This window comes from Thunnus albacares, chromosome 11 (assembly GCF_914725855.1).
Source record: "Thunnus albacares chromosome 11, fThuAlb1.1, whole genome shotgun sequence".
NCBI classification, from domain to species: domain Eukaryota; kingdom Metazoa; phylum Chordata; class Actinopteri; order Scombriformes; family Scombridae; genus Thunnus; species Thunnus albacares.
The window spans coordinates 1,178,126-1,191,404 of record NC_058116.1 but is presented as its reverse complement, the minus strand read 5'-3'; the positions used below and the strand labels follow the sequence as shown (position 1 = coordinate 1,191,404).

At 40.9% G+C, this 13,279-nt stretch overlaps 3 protein-coding genes across 4 annotated transcripts; 2 read left to right on the top strand and 1 right to left on the bottom strand.

Moving 5' to 3' along the window:
• Positions 1-409: 409 nt before the first annotated feature.
• LOC122992804 lies at positions 410-6,146 on the bottom strand. Of its 2 annotated transcripts, XM_044366751.1 has the most exons (3): positions 4,880-6,146; positions 4,464-4,498; positions 410-2,607 (listed from the first exon to the last, which is right to left on the bottom strand). In XM_044366751.1, exon 3 carries the CDS (start codon positions 2,598-2,600, stop codon positions 1,302-1,304), a length of 1,299 nt encoding a protein of 432 aa, XP_044222686.1. In that variant the 5' UTR covers positions 2,601-2,607; positions 4,464-4,498; positions 4,880-6,146; the 3' UTR covers positions 410-1,301. The 2 variants fall into 2 exon arrangements, with proteins under 2 accessions (XP_044222686.1, XP_044222685.1); XM_044366750.1 differs by lacking the exon at positions 4,880-6,146 and having other exon boundaries at positions 4,464-4,868.
• A 1,652-nt stretch (positions 6,147-7,798) lies between these two features.
• Positions 7,799-11,835, top strand: LOC122992274 (ubiquitin carboxyl-terminal hydrolase 2-like). Its single transcript, XM_044366029.1, has 15 exons — positions 7,799-7,828; positions 8,039-8,097; positions 8,804-8,876; positions 9,004-9,056; positions 9,180-9,261; positions 9,374-9,453; positions 9,564-9,767; positions 10,058-10,135; positions 10,330-10,461; positions 10,577-10,700; positions 10,796-10,947; positions 11,275-11,374; positions 11,465-11,541; positions 11,690-11,776; positions 11,820-11,835. The coding sequence occupies exons 1-15, from the start codon at positions 7,799-7,801 to the stop codon at positions 11,833-11,835; spliced, it is 1,347 nt and encodes a 448-aa protein (XP_044221964.1).
• Positions 11,804-12,927, top strand: LOC122992805 (ubiquitin carboxyl-terminal hydrolase 37-like). The gene is made up of 3 exons (XM_044366753.1): positions 11,804-11,958; positions 12,161-12,318; positions 12,480-12,927. Exons 1-3 carry the CDS (start codon positions 11,838-11,840, stop codon positions 12,483-12,485), a joined length of 285 nt encoding a protein of 94 aa, XP_044222688.1. The 5' UTR covers positions 11,804-11,837; the 3' UTR covers positions 12,486-12,927.
• Positions 12,928-13,279: the final 352 nt, after the last annotated feature.

Genomic DNA, 13,279 nt, shown 5'->3' with positions numbered 1-13,279 from the left:
AACAACTCACTATGCCCTGCTATTGTGTGGAAAACTACTCGTGCCATGTGTGCAGCATGAGATAACACTGTGGTTGCTAACAGCACGATGAAAATAGTTGACTTTCTTATGATGCAATGAATCCTCTCGGCCTACGGTTTGCTCGACTTCAAACATATCACACACCTGTAACTCCATCTCAACAAACAGAAAGGTGTGATGCAACCAGTTACTACAACAAAAAACACAGCACATTTTCTGGCTGCCTCACCAACCATTTCTTATCTCCTACTTGTTGGTTACCTACTCTATGTTTGATCAATCAAGTTATCAATGTCAATTAATTGATTGTTGATTCATCAGTGACATTCATTTTTTTTAAAACCAAGTGTTTTGGTGGTTTTTTGGATATTCATTAAGGATACTTACTTCATTAAAAACCAGAAGTATCCAGAACACTTTGTGGAGTAAAGCTGCTCTTCTTCATTTCTGTTGGTCTCATCAGCGTTAAGTCAGTCTTCAGTCTTTTTGAGTCTTTTTGTCCGTCCGTCCCTACACAGGTCCCCACCCTCACTTCCTATGCGCACCACCACAACTATGCCCTATCACTATGTAAGAAGGGCATGACAACAAACCTATCCTTATAAGGTAGGAGCACACACTTATGAGAGATCTCTGATGTTTTAGCCACCTTAAATGGCCCTGTTGGTTGAGAGACAATAAATGTTTGGAGAAAATCAGAGCTCATGGGATAGTTGAAGAACTTTTCCCTTTTTGTGAAAACTTTAAATACTACATAAATTCCCTCCACAGATTGAGTGATGTTATATACAACACCGATTTCTCTGCCTATAGCAAAAACATTATCACCTGTGGAAACTTTCATTGCCCATTTTTCTGTATGTAGCTCTCTGTACTGTGCCTCAGCTTGAAGGCCATCAGGAACAGGTCCAACATAATGTTGCCCTCTTAAACTCTTACAAGACAACTCAATGCTGCAAATCTTTTGAACCTCTGATAATCTTCTTATTATCTGAGCAAGGGAGAATTCTGGCTTTCTCACAAACCTCTTCAGTTTATGGAGGTAATTTTCATATGGAAAAGCCGAGAAAGAGTCCAAACAACCATGTAATTGTGCATCTGCAGATAGGTGGACCAAAGAATGCACATTATACACTAAAGCATCTTTGCCGTACAGCTCCCCAAAATGACATACAAATGTGGTCAGCAATGTGTTTGCATAATTACTATACACAGAGCAGAGCTGTGGACTGACAAGGATGCAAATACCTGTAGATAACAACATGAAGTTGTTATATAAATTACTGTCTACATATGGTGCCAGAACAACAGGGCCTGTATACAAGAGAATTTGTCATTTTTAACTCAGTAGCTTTCCAACGATCTAACTCTCTGAGGGATCTTGGTTTCCTTGCAAACTCTACTGGTATATACCTACACATCTGAGTTAGACTTTCTGAAATCCTGTCTACAAGATTAGAGGAGAAACGAAACTTCAAAGGGCCCCTCAGCCAAATGTTTAACAATCGACGCATTACACCTAAACATGCAACGTGTATGTAATCTAGGGGAAACCGAATAACCATACCAATATCTAAATCAGAAAATCCATGAGGTCCTTCATGGTGATGGTCCTCATCAGTTCTCTCTGAAAATGATGAGTCTGTCCGTAACATGTAATCATTTATGGGGAATGTCATTCGTCGGTTAATGTAAACACCTGGCTGGGAACATTTATCACATCCATGGTATGCATTGTGAGCCTTTGTGTTTTTTAAAAATGCCCTCGCAGGTGTATCACACACAACAGAATCCAGTTTGATGAACACTTTTTTCCCTCTGAAATGAAATCCTTCCTGTAGCTGTTGTAACTCGTGTGTGAAGTCTCGCAAAAATTCATCGGCTGGATTTGGTTTTTGTCCACCACAAAAAAGGCCAAGAACAACAGGTTCCTTCATTGGAACACTTAACAGAAGTCCTAAAATAGGCCACAACTGAATATTTTTGCTTTTAAACAATGGTAACCCATCAATATTAACCTGCAGCCTAAATGTAAAGCCATCAGCAACATTGTCAATCAGCCGAGTTAAGGTGTTACGAAGCGCTGTCAAGATACCGCTATAATGATACAATCCACCACATTTTTCTTGGATTTTATAATTCACTTGTGTTTTGAGGATAGTCCTAGCATCTTTGGGGAGTTCTGGGTGGTACACCCTTAACAAACTAAGGAGGGCTGTGAGCGCTACTAAAGAAACACTGAACTGTAGAGCCCAATTGGACAAGCTGTCCAAAAGGCTCACATGCTCATCTGAAAATTCAGCTTCTGCATCAGACTCTGAAACAAGTACTTGTTCTTCCCATGCTATGTCTGTGTGAAGGCCGTCTGAATTGTCATCCTCCACTTGAGGAAAGACTCTAGAATCACAGTCATTGTTGCCATCAGTGTCATTGGTGCTGTGGCAGGGGTCTGTCCTAGGTACTGTCTGCTCTGATGTTAAATGACAGTCTTCAGCAATGTCATGGAGTCGTTTTTCAAGTGATAAGCGGGCCCTCCGCCTGACTCCAGAGCTTGTTAATGGAGGTTGCCTCCTTTTCATCTTGTCTCTAAAAAAGATTATTTATGACAAAAAAGAACCAATAGTGACTAATAGTAAAAATATTTGTTGACATTCACCAACATAATGAATCTGTTATCACCTCCAGAATTACAGTATTGTCTACAGACCAACATGATTATGCTAAAAAAAAAATATTTTACTGTAAGGTCCCCTACAACAAGCTTTTGAAAATGAACTGAAGATTCAAATAAGTGACCAAAAAAAATATGGAAAAAGTAAAAAAGCTCTACAATATACAACCAATATGTAACTTATAGACCTCTAGTTTCACATTGGTCTCATGTGGTCTAATGGTAAGCTAGACAGTTTTCCAAAAATAAAGACATTTAAGGCTGCTTATATTTGACATGTTTTAAAATATTTGTATGAAACAAATATTCGTTAAAAAAACAAAAAACAAACAAAGAAAACACTATTTGTGCTTTGCCGAATAATGTATTTGTATTTGGGCACACCCCTACACCCTATCCCAAGGCTAACTCAGAACTAAGACCCATGGTAACAGACCAGTGTTTCCATGGTAACAATCAGTGACAACTTCTGACCAGTGGCACCACATGACAAAAAAAGAGGAAAATATGTGTCATAAATCTTGGTTTGTTAACATTTTTGTGAAGTGACCAATGAGGAGGGAAAGAGTTTTTAGAGAGTTTAGTAACCTTTTGGAAATATACAGCAGTGTGGACATCATCAGTCATTTTCATTTTGAGTCTGGAGAGTTGGAAGAGGTTCTGATCCCTGCCACATTAAGAAGCCACAGCAGCTCACCTCTGCTACGGATTTACACTGCCTTGAGACTTTATGCTACTGTAAGTTTTTTGTATGGTTGCAATCTTCACTGAATTTTTACAATCAATTGTCTTTGTAACTTTAAATTCTTCCAGAAGACAAATATTTTCTACTGGAGTGAACAGAGCTGAGCGGTTTGACAGGGTTGCTCAATAATCAGTCATGTTATTTAGTTTCAAAAAAGTCTAAATTTACCCAGATTCAATAGCAAATTAGTCCATCTTAAAATAATTAAGAATTAGACAGCTTTGTGCACCAGATGAATTTAGAAATCTATCTGAAGTGTGACTAGAAAGTCTTTGTTTGTGAAACCAACCCCAAATGGCTGTATGTGCAAAGCCGGCAGAAACAAGACAAAAGGTGGGGCAAATTAAAAAGAACAAGCTACCTCTACCAGCCATCTCAGTGTACTAATATCATGAACCTCATCACGGTTTTACATAACTTAATCTGTAAAATTTCACTAACCCCTGACAGACATGTGACAGAAAGCACTTTGTAATAAAAAGCTTAGCCTAAATATGCAATTTGTTATTTGTTACCAACTCCATTCAAATTTCAAAATGCTCAGTATTGCATACTGATCAACTGTACTTATGCTTAAAATGTCATGCACTGTAAGTTTATGAGTAACATAATGCATTTACACCGTGTTCACATCAGAATCGCCACACGCAGGTTACTGCTGTGAAACCAGTGGCTATGAAGTTCAATTTTTGTTCAGTCTGTGCCAGAGCAATTCAACACAACACCATGAACAAACCGACTAACGTTACAAGTACAGAGGTGAATGAACCTCTCTCTTAGCTAGTCACAACAACTAAATTAACAACCAAATACAATATGCTTCTCAATGGTAATACATATTGCAGCGCATTACACAACTTATTACACAGCGATCAGACAATGAATTACAGTTAACTTTAGATGAAATTTTTAACTTCTTTACGTTACTCCTTTACTTACTGTAAAACTTTAACTAACTTATAGCCTGGATTTGAAAATTACTGTAATGATGGGGAAATCAAAGCAGGAAAAAAAAAAAAAACTTACCCTACTGATCCGCGGCACTCTGGGGGAACCTGAACCTGAAATAGAGACCGGTTGTGCTGTCAAATGGTGCTGTTTCAAACTAATGTTAGCAGTTAGCCTTAAGGTTAGCCGTTAGCCTATATGCTACTGGCTATATGAGCAGCTAACGTAACGTTAACAGACAGTAAGATGCGGATGAAAAGCAAGTTGTGGGCGACATTGGTTGTAACATTACTAATAACAAACACAGAGTTGTTTATTCATTATTAATTCTAACTAACTTAGCTAGTTAAGTAAGCTAGCCCGGCTAAAAAGCTAGCCGTTGCCGATATAATATTATTAGCAAGCTTAAATGGGAAGTCAAAACCTTCTGAAATTATGTTAAGAGGCATAAAACCACTTTAAATACTGTTTTGTCACAACATTGTTCGCATTACCGTAATAAAATTTTTTTCCAACGCTGGAAGAAAAGCCGCCAACGGTCTCCTGCTTTTCCTTGGTCTGTTCTGATACAACTGAACAAAAGGAAAAAGAAAAAAAATCGCGCGCTCGTTTCCGCGGATCTGGCCCGTAACTACTTTGACTCTGCTGACTGATTGCGAGTCTAACTGACACACCCACTCGTCAGCCTGTATGCGGTCCGTATCTGGCACAGGGATGTAAAACCGGTGAGACTGTAACACGGATCTGCCGGTTTGGAGGCGGATCCGGTCCAGAGTCAGTTGCTATCTGGGGAAGTAGCATCACATGACATGGTTAAGCTACATTTGAGTCAGAAAAAAGGGTATAAATGCAGTTGCAAGAACAATACTTTCCACTCATATCTTAAGATGTTTGTTTTGAAAGAGAACTTATTTTAACTCTAATTAACTATTAACTATTTTTTTCTGCCTCTTTCCTGGTTGAGAATTATGGAGGCTGCGGTATCTTTTGCAAGATGGCACAAGGGTGCACAGGCTCCTCACCTCACCGATATCCCTGATGCTCGCTAGATGGGTGCTGATGATGTTCTGGGCGAGTTTAATCACCCGTTGCAGAGCCTTCCTGTCTTGGGCCGTGCACATCTCTTGCCAACTTGTGATGTTTCCAGTGAAGGATGCTTTCTATTGCTGGAAACATCACAATGTTGTTGTTCATCATTTGTGATGAGAAAATGTAAAAGAAATAAAAAGCCAGCATCCTGGTATTATATATATGTTTGTTATAAAATCCAAAGCGTCTCTACTACCGGCTGCTGACAACACTGACAGCTGGAGATTCTATCACAGAAATGACGGTAGAGAGGCTGGCACCTGTATGTTTAAACAGGGGTTTAGCCAGGTTCGCTGCAATTAACACTGAAGCTGTTAGTGTCAGAGCTCGGAGCAGGAAACACAGTCACTCTGCGTCACGCTGCTGTCCTCCACCTCCATCATCCGCTCCAATTCAGTTTGAAAGAGCAATGGCCAATGGGGAAACTCTAACAGTCAGCCGGCTCACTAATGCTGTAACTTCATCCCTCACTCATTCACTCATGGACAACTGCAGTTATAGGGCTGGTCCGATTTGGCGGAGTGAGCAAACCAATGATATTGGCAAACGTAACACTATCGCGGGTAAGGACTCCAGCTGGAGAGTAAACTTTCCCACATCCAAAAAGAGCAGGACAGAGCCGCTAACGTTAGCATCCAGAACCAGCTTCTATACAACGGGGAAATACTGCACGGTAGGTGAATGGCTTGGTTTTTTGCTGTTGTTTTTTATTATAACATATATCCCAACAAATGAATGTCGTAGGCAAATGATTCTCTTTGGCCTTGGAAGTGGCAAGTAAATGTAAATGCTTTAGGTAGTTTTGCCAGCATTGCTTGCTAACATTAGCAGCTAATGTTCACACTGCTTAGTTATGGAGGGACAATTCAGGGGAAGAGTTTAGAGAACATCCATCTCATCTAACCACCAGAATACAGTGACACAAATGAAATTTGGGATGTTGCTGTATATAAAAATAAAGGCTACAAAAAGCTCCATTGTTTAAATTCAACTTTTAATTTTTTACTTTTCACTGTTCAACATTCTATACCTGACTGTAAGCCCTTAATAACTAGTAATGAAGCTTAAAAGAAAAGGATTATTTATTCATGTATTTTTGCTGTGAATCAGGGTCATTACAGTCCACTGGAACTGCAGGGAATCCAAACTGCTGCCACCTTCATGATGAAGTGAGATACAAACTTTGGAGGTGAGTATTTGAGAATATTCTATATTTTTTATTGTCAACAAATCCCATGAAATCTAAAGACTTATAAATCTGATTCCTCTGTGCCATAGAAATGTATAGAAAGCTCCATTGTTGCCCAAAAACGATTCAAAATACATCAATGAGCCACACTGTTGCATCATCCACACTCACATACAAGAAAATATATCCATGATGTAGTAAGTGATGTGACTTTGTTGTAGGCTTAAACATTAGCATGTAGGACCTGTATCTTGATCTCAAAACATCAGGCACCAGGGAGAGAGACAAGAGGAAATAACATCATAAAAATAGAAATGTTAGAAGCTGATACTAGTGTGAGAAGCACAATAGGAGCACTGCCACCAACCTGGGTTGGGAGCCAAAGTTTAAGAAACACTGCACCAGTGTAAACAGATGAATGAAAATATATATGAATCCACTGTAGAAAATAGTGACTTTTTATCCGTCTGTCTATCTAAAGACTACAGTGCCCAGCTGATAGGACTTTACTGAACCTTGTTTGAAACTGTCATTTGTGAGCTGTTTTCAAAGACTTGAATCTTCAGTAGGAGACTTTCTGAGACAGAAAGTATGGAGAGATGGATGAACACACTATTGGTTTTGGTCTTTTAATGGGATTTGTTGACAGTAAAGAGAACATAAAACAGTGCCAGCCTTTTAAAGAACACACTAACCAACAGTGACTGATCTCAGCCATCAGCTCAGGATCAGATATTATTAGTGATCTATGATAATAATTGACAGTAAATACATTCTATTAAGTTCATTTACATATATATTCATTTATAAATTCAGGTTTGTCTGCTTGTTGAACATTTGTTGACACTTTGCTTATGCTTTGTGAGGCAGTCAAGACTAAAATACTGTATCTACTGTTAGTAGCAATGACTATATATGATTTGAATCATGTAGACTGTCTGTATTCTATAATGTACAGTATTGGATGGACAGCAGTGTCTGTGTCATAGAGACTGACATTCTAGAACTGTCATGTCATGATGCAACAAAGGACATTCTGATTCAGCTCAGCAGATTTTGACTTAAGATCCTGAAACAGTACAGAGCAGCTGGTTAACATTTTACTCACGTTGTATCTACGGAAAGATCTGCAACCATGTTTAAAATGCCTCGCTGTCTACGAAAGGTTAGTTTTACAAATGTTACACACTTTCTGTACTTTCCACCTTGTTTATGTCAACTTGGAAGTCAGAAATAGTGCTATTTCTCTGACTTTCTTCAACAAGACTTTTATAGATAGCAGGGTCTGTGAACACAGCTTATATCTGCTATGAAGACACATGATTTTTCTTTCAATTAACAATTAATTTGCTACATTTTTCTTTATCCTGAACAGAAAAATAAAGTGTCAGTTGTGGAAGATGAGAGCCAGCCGTGCTCCATCTCTAGTGCGAGGTAAGAAAAGTTCACCTGCACACAGTGAACTGAGTGAGCAGAAAAATAGAAACACCTGTACCATGAGATGCAGACTGTAGTGATGTTGTAGTGGACTACAGTATATTGAAAGGTGTTTCTGATATTTAGTCAACTTCTCTTAAATGTATGGAGTCAGAAACTTCCATCATGATGTACTCCAACACATCAACACTAACTACAGCCTCCAGAGTGAGCACAGAGTTGAATCATCAGGATTTATTACAAGTGTTACAGGGTTTCTACTTTTTCTATATTTGTAATGGTCCCCTGCGTCACACACTAACTTGTCATTTGCTTACAAAGACTTGACTTGCACTTAAAACCAGCTCTGGTTTACACCTGCTACTAACAATTATCTTCATTATGAATGATTTTTTCTATGAATCTATTAATTCTAGTCTACAAGTTCCAAGTTGACATCTACAAATGTCAAAAGATATTCAGTAAACAAGGACATAAACCAGAGAAAGGCAGCAAATCCTCACATTTATGAAGCTGGAACCAGGAAATGTTTGAGATTTTTGCTTCATAAATGACTGAAAGTTGAATAAATGAGTCAAATGACACTATTCTGTTATTTGCTGTATTGACTATGGAGAGTGATCAGTCCATTCAAACAATGCTGTCAAATGATTGTAAACATGAGTTGATGGTGAAAAGTCAAAGTGTGTTTGTGTTTTATCAGCAGTCAGAAGTCCTCTGTGGAGAAGCCACCAGGAAGGACTCCTTGGCTGCACAGACTGTTCGGTCGACCTGTGGTATGTTTGACAGGAAGTGCTTCACATTCACCTGATTTGAGCAGTTTGTAAACTCTCTATTTGGTATTTAGCCACAAAAGATGTCAGACATACTTTATTCTTATGATAGTTTTTGTTGTCACGTCAGAAGAGCGAAAGGGAAAGAGAGGAAAGGGGACAACGCTCCGGCCACCAACAGAGGTAAAAACATCATTCCTCCTCCCACTAGCAGAGCTGACAGTGTCTGTACTAAGAGTCAGGAAATGATTTATCCACAGTTCAAACTAAGTCAGCAGTAGATTAACCAGCTGTGTTTGTCAGCAGAGTCACCTCCTCAGACGCTCCAGCCAACCAACAACCAGAGAAGAAGACTCGCTGGAGGTGCCGAGTCTTCGACTGCTGCAGAGTAAGTTTCACTGCTTCACATCAATCACACAGTCACCAGTCTGGACTAGTAAAGGATTCAAAAGTGTGTCTCTGTGTTACTGAACTGTGAGAGTCTTTGTTTCCTCCAACAGAGAAATCGACGAGTCGCTCCGGCTGCCGACGACCAGGGAGACGACGGAGAGCAGAGAATCCCTCAGAAACCTCAGAGGAGGTAACGAGACTCTTTTCACATCACTGACAGTGTTTGTCAGGAAGAAAGAAAGTCAAGCAAAAACAAAGTCTGCTACAGAATTACAGCCTGTCTCTCCCTCCATGTTGCAGTCCTGTCAAAGCTACAGATGGGACTCTCACTGCTGATGAGGTTGATGAGGTGGTGGAGTTTGATGCTCTCACCGAGGAAGAGGACGAAGCTGTGACGAAGACAGAGAAGAAAGCAGCCAACAGAAAACATGAGCTGCACAGACTCACATCTTTCCTCCTCTCTGGGTATCGGACACTGACCAACCAGGACTCGTCCTCCAACAGGTCACTTTCACATGTTCATAGTTCACATTGAAAAGCACAAAAATATCAAAAGCTGCCATCTGATGTCTGATCAGATTTGTTGACTTATTCTTTGATCAGATAGTTCCTGATTGTAATCAACATTTTCTCACTTTTTCACATGAAAAGCTCTTCAGACAACATCTGGTCTCTTTAGTGTGGCAGTACTGCAGCATCAGCATCAGCTCTGTCAACACATGTGTGATCGTTACATCACTTTTACATGAAAACATTGACTGTATGTTTATGTGTGTGTTTCTCTCTTCTTGTAGTGCCAAAACACATCACGTCCGTCATGGTGATGTCATGACCTCCCAGAGACTCAGAGGTCAGCAGGTCGACTGGTTTGGGTGAGTAAATCTGTTTCAAAACACAAATATTTAACAGAAGGTTTGTTGTTGCTCTGTCACATCTCTAAACTAACAAATGGATCTGTAACAGAACATAAATCCATCAAAGCAAAGTGAAATCTAACTAGTGAGAGAAAAGCAGCTGCAGTTAGTGATGTTGATGTGTGTGCTGACAAGTTGTGTTTGTGTGTCAGGTTTCCCAATCCAGCTCAGATCTGCTATATGAACTCCAGCCTTCAGAGCCTGTTCACGCTGAAGGACTTCATCACAGACATCATGTGCCAGGTGGAGGTGTGGGGTTCAGTGCCTCAGGCTGAACTGATCAGGTACAGCAGCCACACACACACACACACACACACACACACACACACACACACATACACATTGAACTGAAATAACAGCAGAAGCTCTCCTCTCTTATTTTTTCTTCACCCTCTGCAGAAGACTCATGAACATCGCGTTGCTTCACCGCTCCGTCGACATCCGTGACAAACTCCAGGCCCTCTTTATGTTCAAGAGCGCCCTCTCTGTCCAGGCTCAGGAGTTCCAGGACTTCAACCAGAAAGTGAGTCAGCTGCTTTGATTGTTTCTGTTGTTTCACCTCCTCCTGATAGTTCCTCCTCTGTGCATCAAACCCTGTGTGTGTCTCTGTGTGTTCAGGATGCTCATGAGTTGCTGACAACTCTCCTGGATCAGATGAGGAGTTTGTCGCCAGCGCTGCAGGAAGCAGCTGCCCGCGTGGGAAGAAGCTACAGGTGCCCCGTTGAAGACCACTTTGAGTTCCAGATGAAGAACACAAGGATCTGCAAGAGGTAAAAGAAGACAGAGAAACACATCACACACAATCACAGCTCAACACACTTGTCTCTTCATACAGCTTTTTTATGTATATATGCCATATGTCATATCACATATCTTCAGTGAAACAGCAAAACACCTTTCTCCCATTTTCCTTCTTTTCCCCATAAATACAAAACATTGTCAAAAGTTTCCACATTAAGTCTTAATGTTAAATCAGGATGCCACAGAGATTTTGAACCTTCTTTAACCTTCCAGCTGTGCTATTAAATCCCTACAACAGGACGCCTCATCATGACCTCTGCAGCTGTCATTTGATGTTCTGTCCCTTGAATGTGCAGGTGTGGAGCCCGGACTACCAGAGAAGAGGACTTCAACAACCTGTCTCTGGACCTGGTGCCTGGAGCTTCAGTCCAGCAGATGCTCCAGGATTACCTGAAGGTAAGATCCACCTGTCCTCCTTCAGTGACATCATCCTTGCTGTTTTATTATGCAGTATGTCACTGACAGCATGTTGTCTCTGTTGTTCAGGAGACAGACTTGGACTTCAGGTGTGACTGCGGTGCCAACACATCTGGCCAGCAGTCCACCTTTGTGAACCTTCCCAAGTGAGTGACATCACATCCAACTGTGGTCCACTGACCTTAAAGGACCTGCTGAACTACACACACACACACACACACACACACTTTACTTCTCCTTCATCTCCTGGTTCTCATGTCTTTTCTTCTTCTTGTGTTTACTTCCTGTCTACAGGGTGCTGATGCTTCACCTGAAACGTTTCAGCTTCACTCCGTTCCTGCAGCTGGAGAAGCTTCGATACCCAGTGGAGCTGTTCAGAGAGCTGCTGGTGACCTCCAACCAGGTAAGAAACAACTCACCTGAGTCCAAATACAAAGTAAACATGTGGTCTGTGTGTACTGGTGTTTTATATGTGTGTGTTGTTGACTGTGTTCCTCCTCAGGCTGATGGTTGGTACAGTCTGGTGAGCGTCATCAGCCATTTAGGCTCTGGAGGGGAACAAGGTAAGATGATGACACGCTGACATCACACTGTCACCTTCTGTGGTTCATCTATCAGCTTCTCAGACTCATTATTTGAGCATTTTTGTTAAACCATTTTTTGAACTGAAATGAATCATACACAAGTCAGCTGTAGAGATCAGTTGACCTTCATAACCTGTGCAAGTTAAGACACCTGATCTAACAGTGACTCCTCTCCTGTTAGGACACTACATAAGTGACGGAGTGCACCCAGATGTGGAGCTGGATGACCTCGCTGACCGCTGGCTCATTTATAACGATTCAGAGGTCACAGAGACAAAGGGGGCCTCTGTCTGTGAGCGGCGGCAGCGAGATGCCTACATCCTTTTCTACCAAAGACGGGTAAGATGACAAAAGTGTCTCTTCCTGAAGTCAAAGTGACTCTGATGTTGTTTGATTTGAACTGTTTCTCCAGACAGTGAGCCCACACACACGTTGTTGTTCACAGGGATTGTCTAATCCACCCACTCTGTATGACTGCAAGTGTTTTTCTCTGTTCTCAGATGTAGAGCAGTGTGGAGATGGGGGACTGTGTGGCACTCTCCTGAAGATGATGCAGTGGAGGCGAGCGACCACGGGAACTGGACATCACAGGTAAGTGTGTTCTTCTCTTTTGTCTTTCTGCAGGTGGTGAAGGAGAAGACGGAGGTTCAGGTCGGACCAGCAGCTCGTATCATGGTCTGAAGCAGCAGGAGGACCCCCAGCCCTCAGGAGGAGGGGCTTCTTCCAGAGAGCCTGGTTCCTCCCGAGGTTTCTCCACGTTAGAGGGAGTTTTTCCTCGCCACTGTCGCCACACAACTCGTCTCCTACATACATCATTCTAATGCGGCTCTGGATTGGACTGTTACTGTCAGACATGGAGATGAGTTGCTCTGAATCAACGTGGCTTGCTCTCTGGGAACGACCAGCTGTAAATAAAAAGAAATAAATAAATAACTTGAGAATTAAGAAGGATTTGATCCTGCTCTTTATTTGTGTATTTTACTCTCAGTGTTATTGAGTCTTTATGCTTGAAATGGACCTCAGTGATCAAGAAGTCTCATCATTGTCCACAACAGCAAACACTGAGTGTTACGTTCAATAAGTATAGAAACAAAGAAAGAGAAGACAGATCTTAAATAGATTTTCATACTGTTGAATTGTTTTGCCTAATATGTTTTGAAGGAAATGTAATTGCTGGTTTATATTTGTTGACATTTTTTCCTTCCTGTCCACAAAGTGTTAGACTCTTGTAGAGGAGACAGACAACTAACCATCATGTCAAATCAATTCAATTCATATTTATACTGAATTATTGCCCAAA

What these genes read in the sequence shown, in the direction of transcription:
- LOC122992805 (XM_044366753.1), top strand. Translation starts at nt 11,838, where the DNA reads ATGTGGTCTGTGTGTACTGGTGTTTTATATGTGTGTGTTGTTGACTGT. An exon ending in AGGCTCTGGAGGGGAACAAG is followed by an intron (nt 11,959 to 12,160) that starts GTAAGATGATGA and finishes CTCTCCTGTTAG; the next exon opens with GACACTACATAAGTGACGGA.
- LOC122992274 (XM_044366029.1), top strand. Translation starts at nt 7,799, where the DNA reads ATGTTTAAAATGCCTCGCTGTCTACGAAAG. An exon ending in TGCTCCATCTCTAGTGCGAG is followed by an intron (nt 8,098 to 8,803) that starts GTAAGAAAAGTT and finishes GTGTTTTATCAG; the next exon opens with CAGTCAGAAGTCCTCTGTGG. An exon ending in GACTGTTCGGTCGACCTGTG is followed by an intron (nt 8,877 to 9,003) that starts GTATGTTTGACA and finishes TTGTCACGTCAG; the next exon opens with AAGAGCGAAAGGGAAAGAGA.
- LOC122992804 (XM_044366751.1), bottom strand. Translation starts at nt 2,600, where the DNA reads ATGAAAAGGAGGCAACCTCCATTAACAAGCTCTGGAGTCAGGCGGAGG.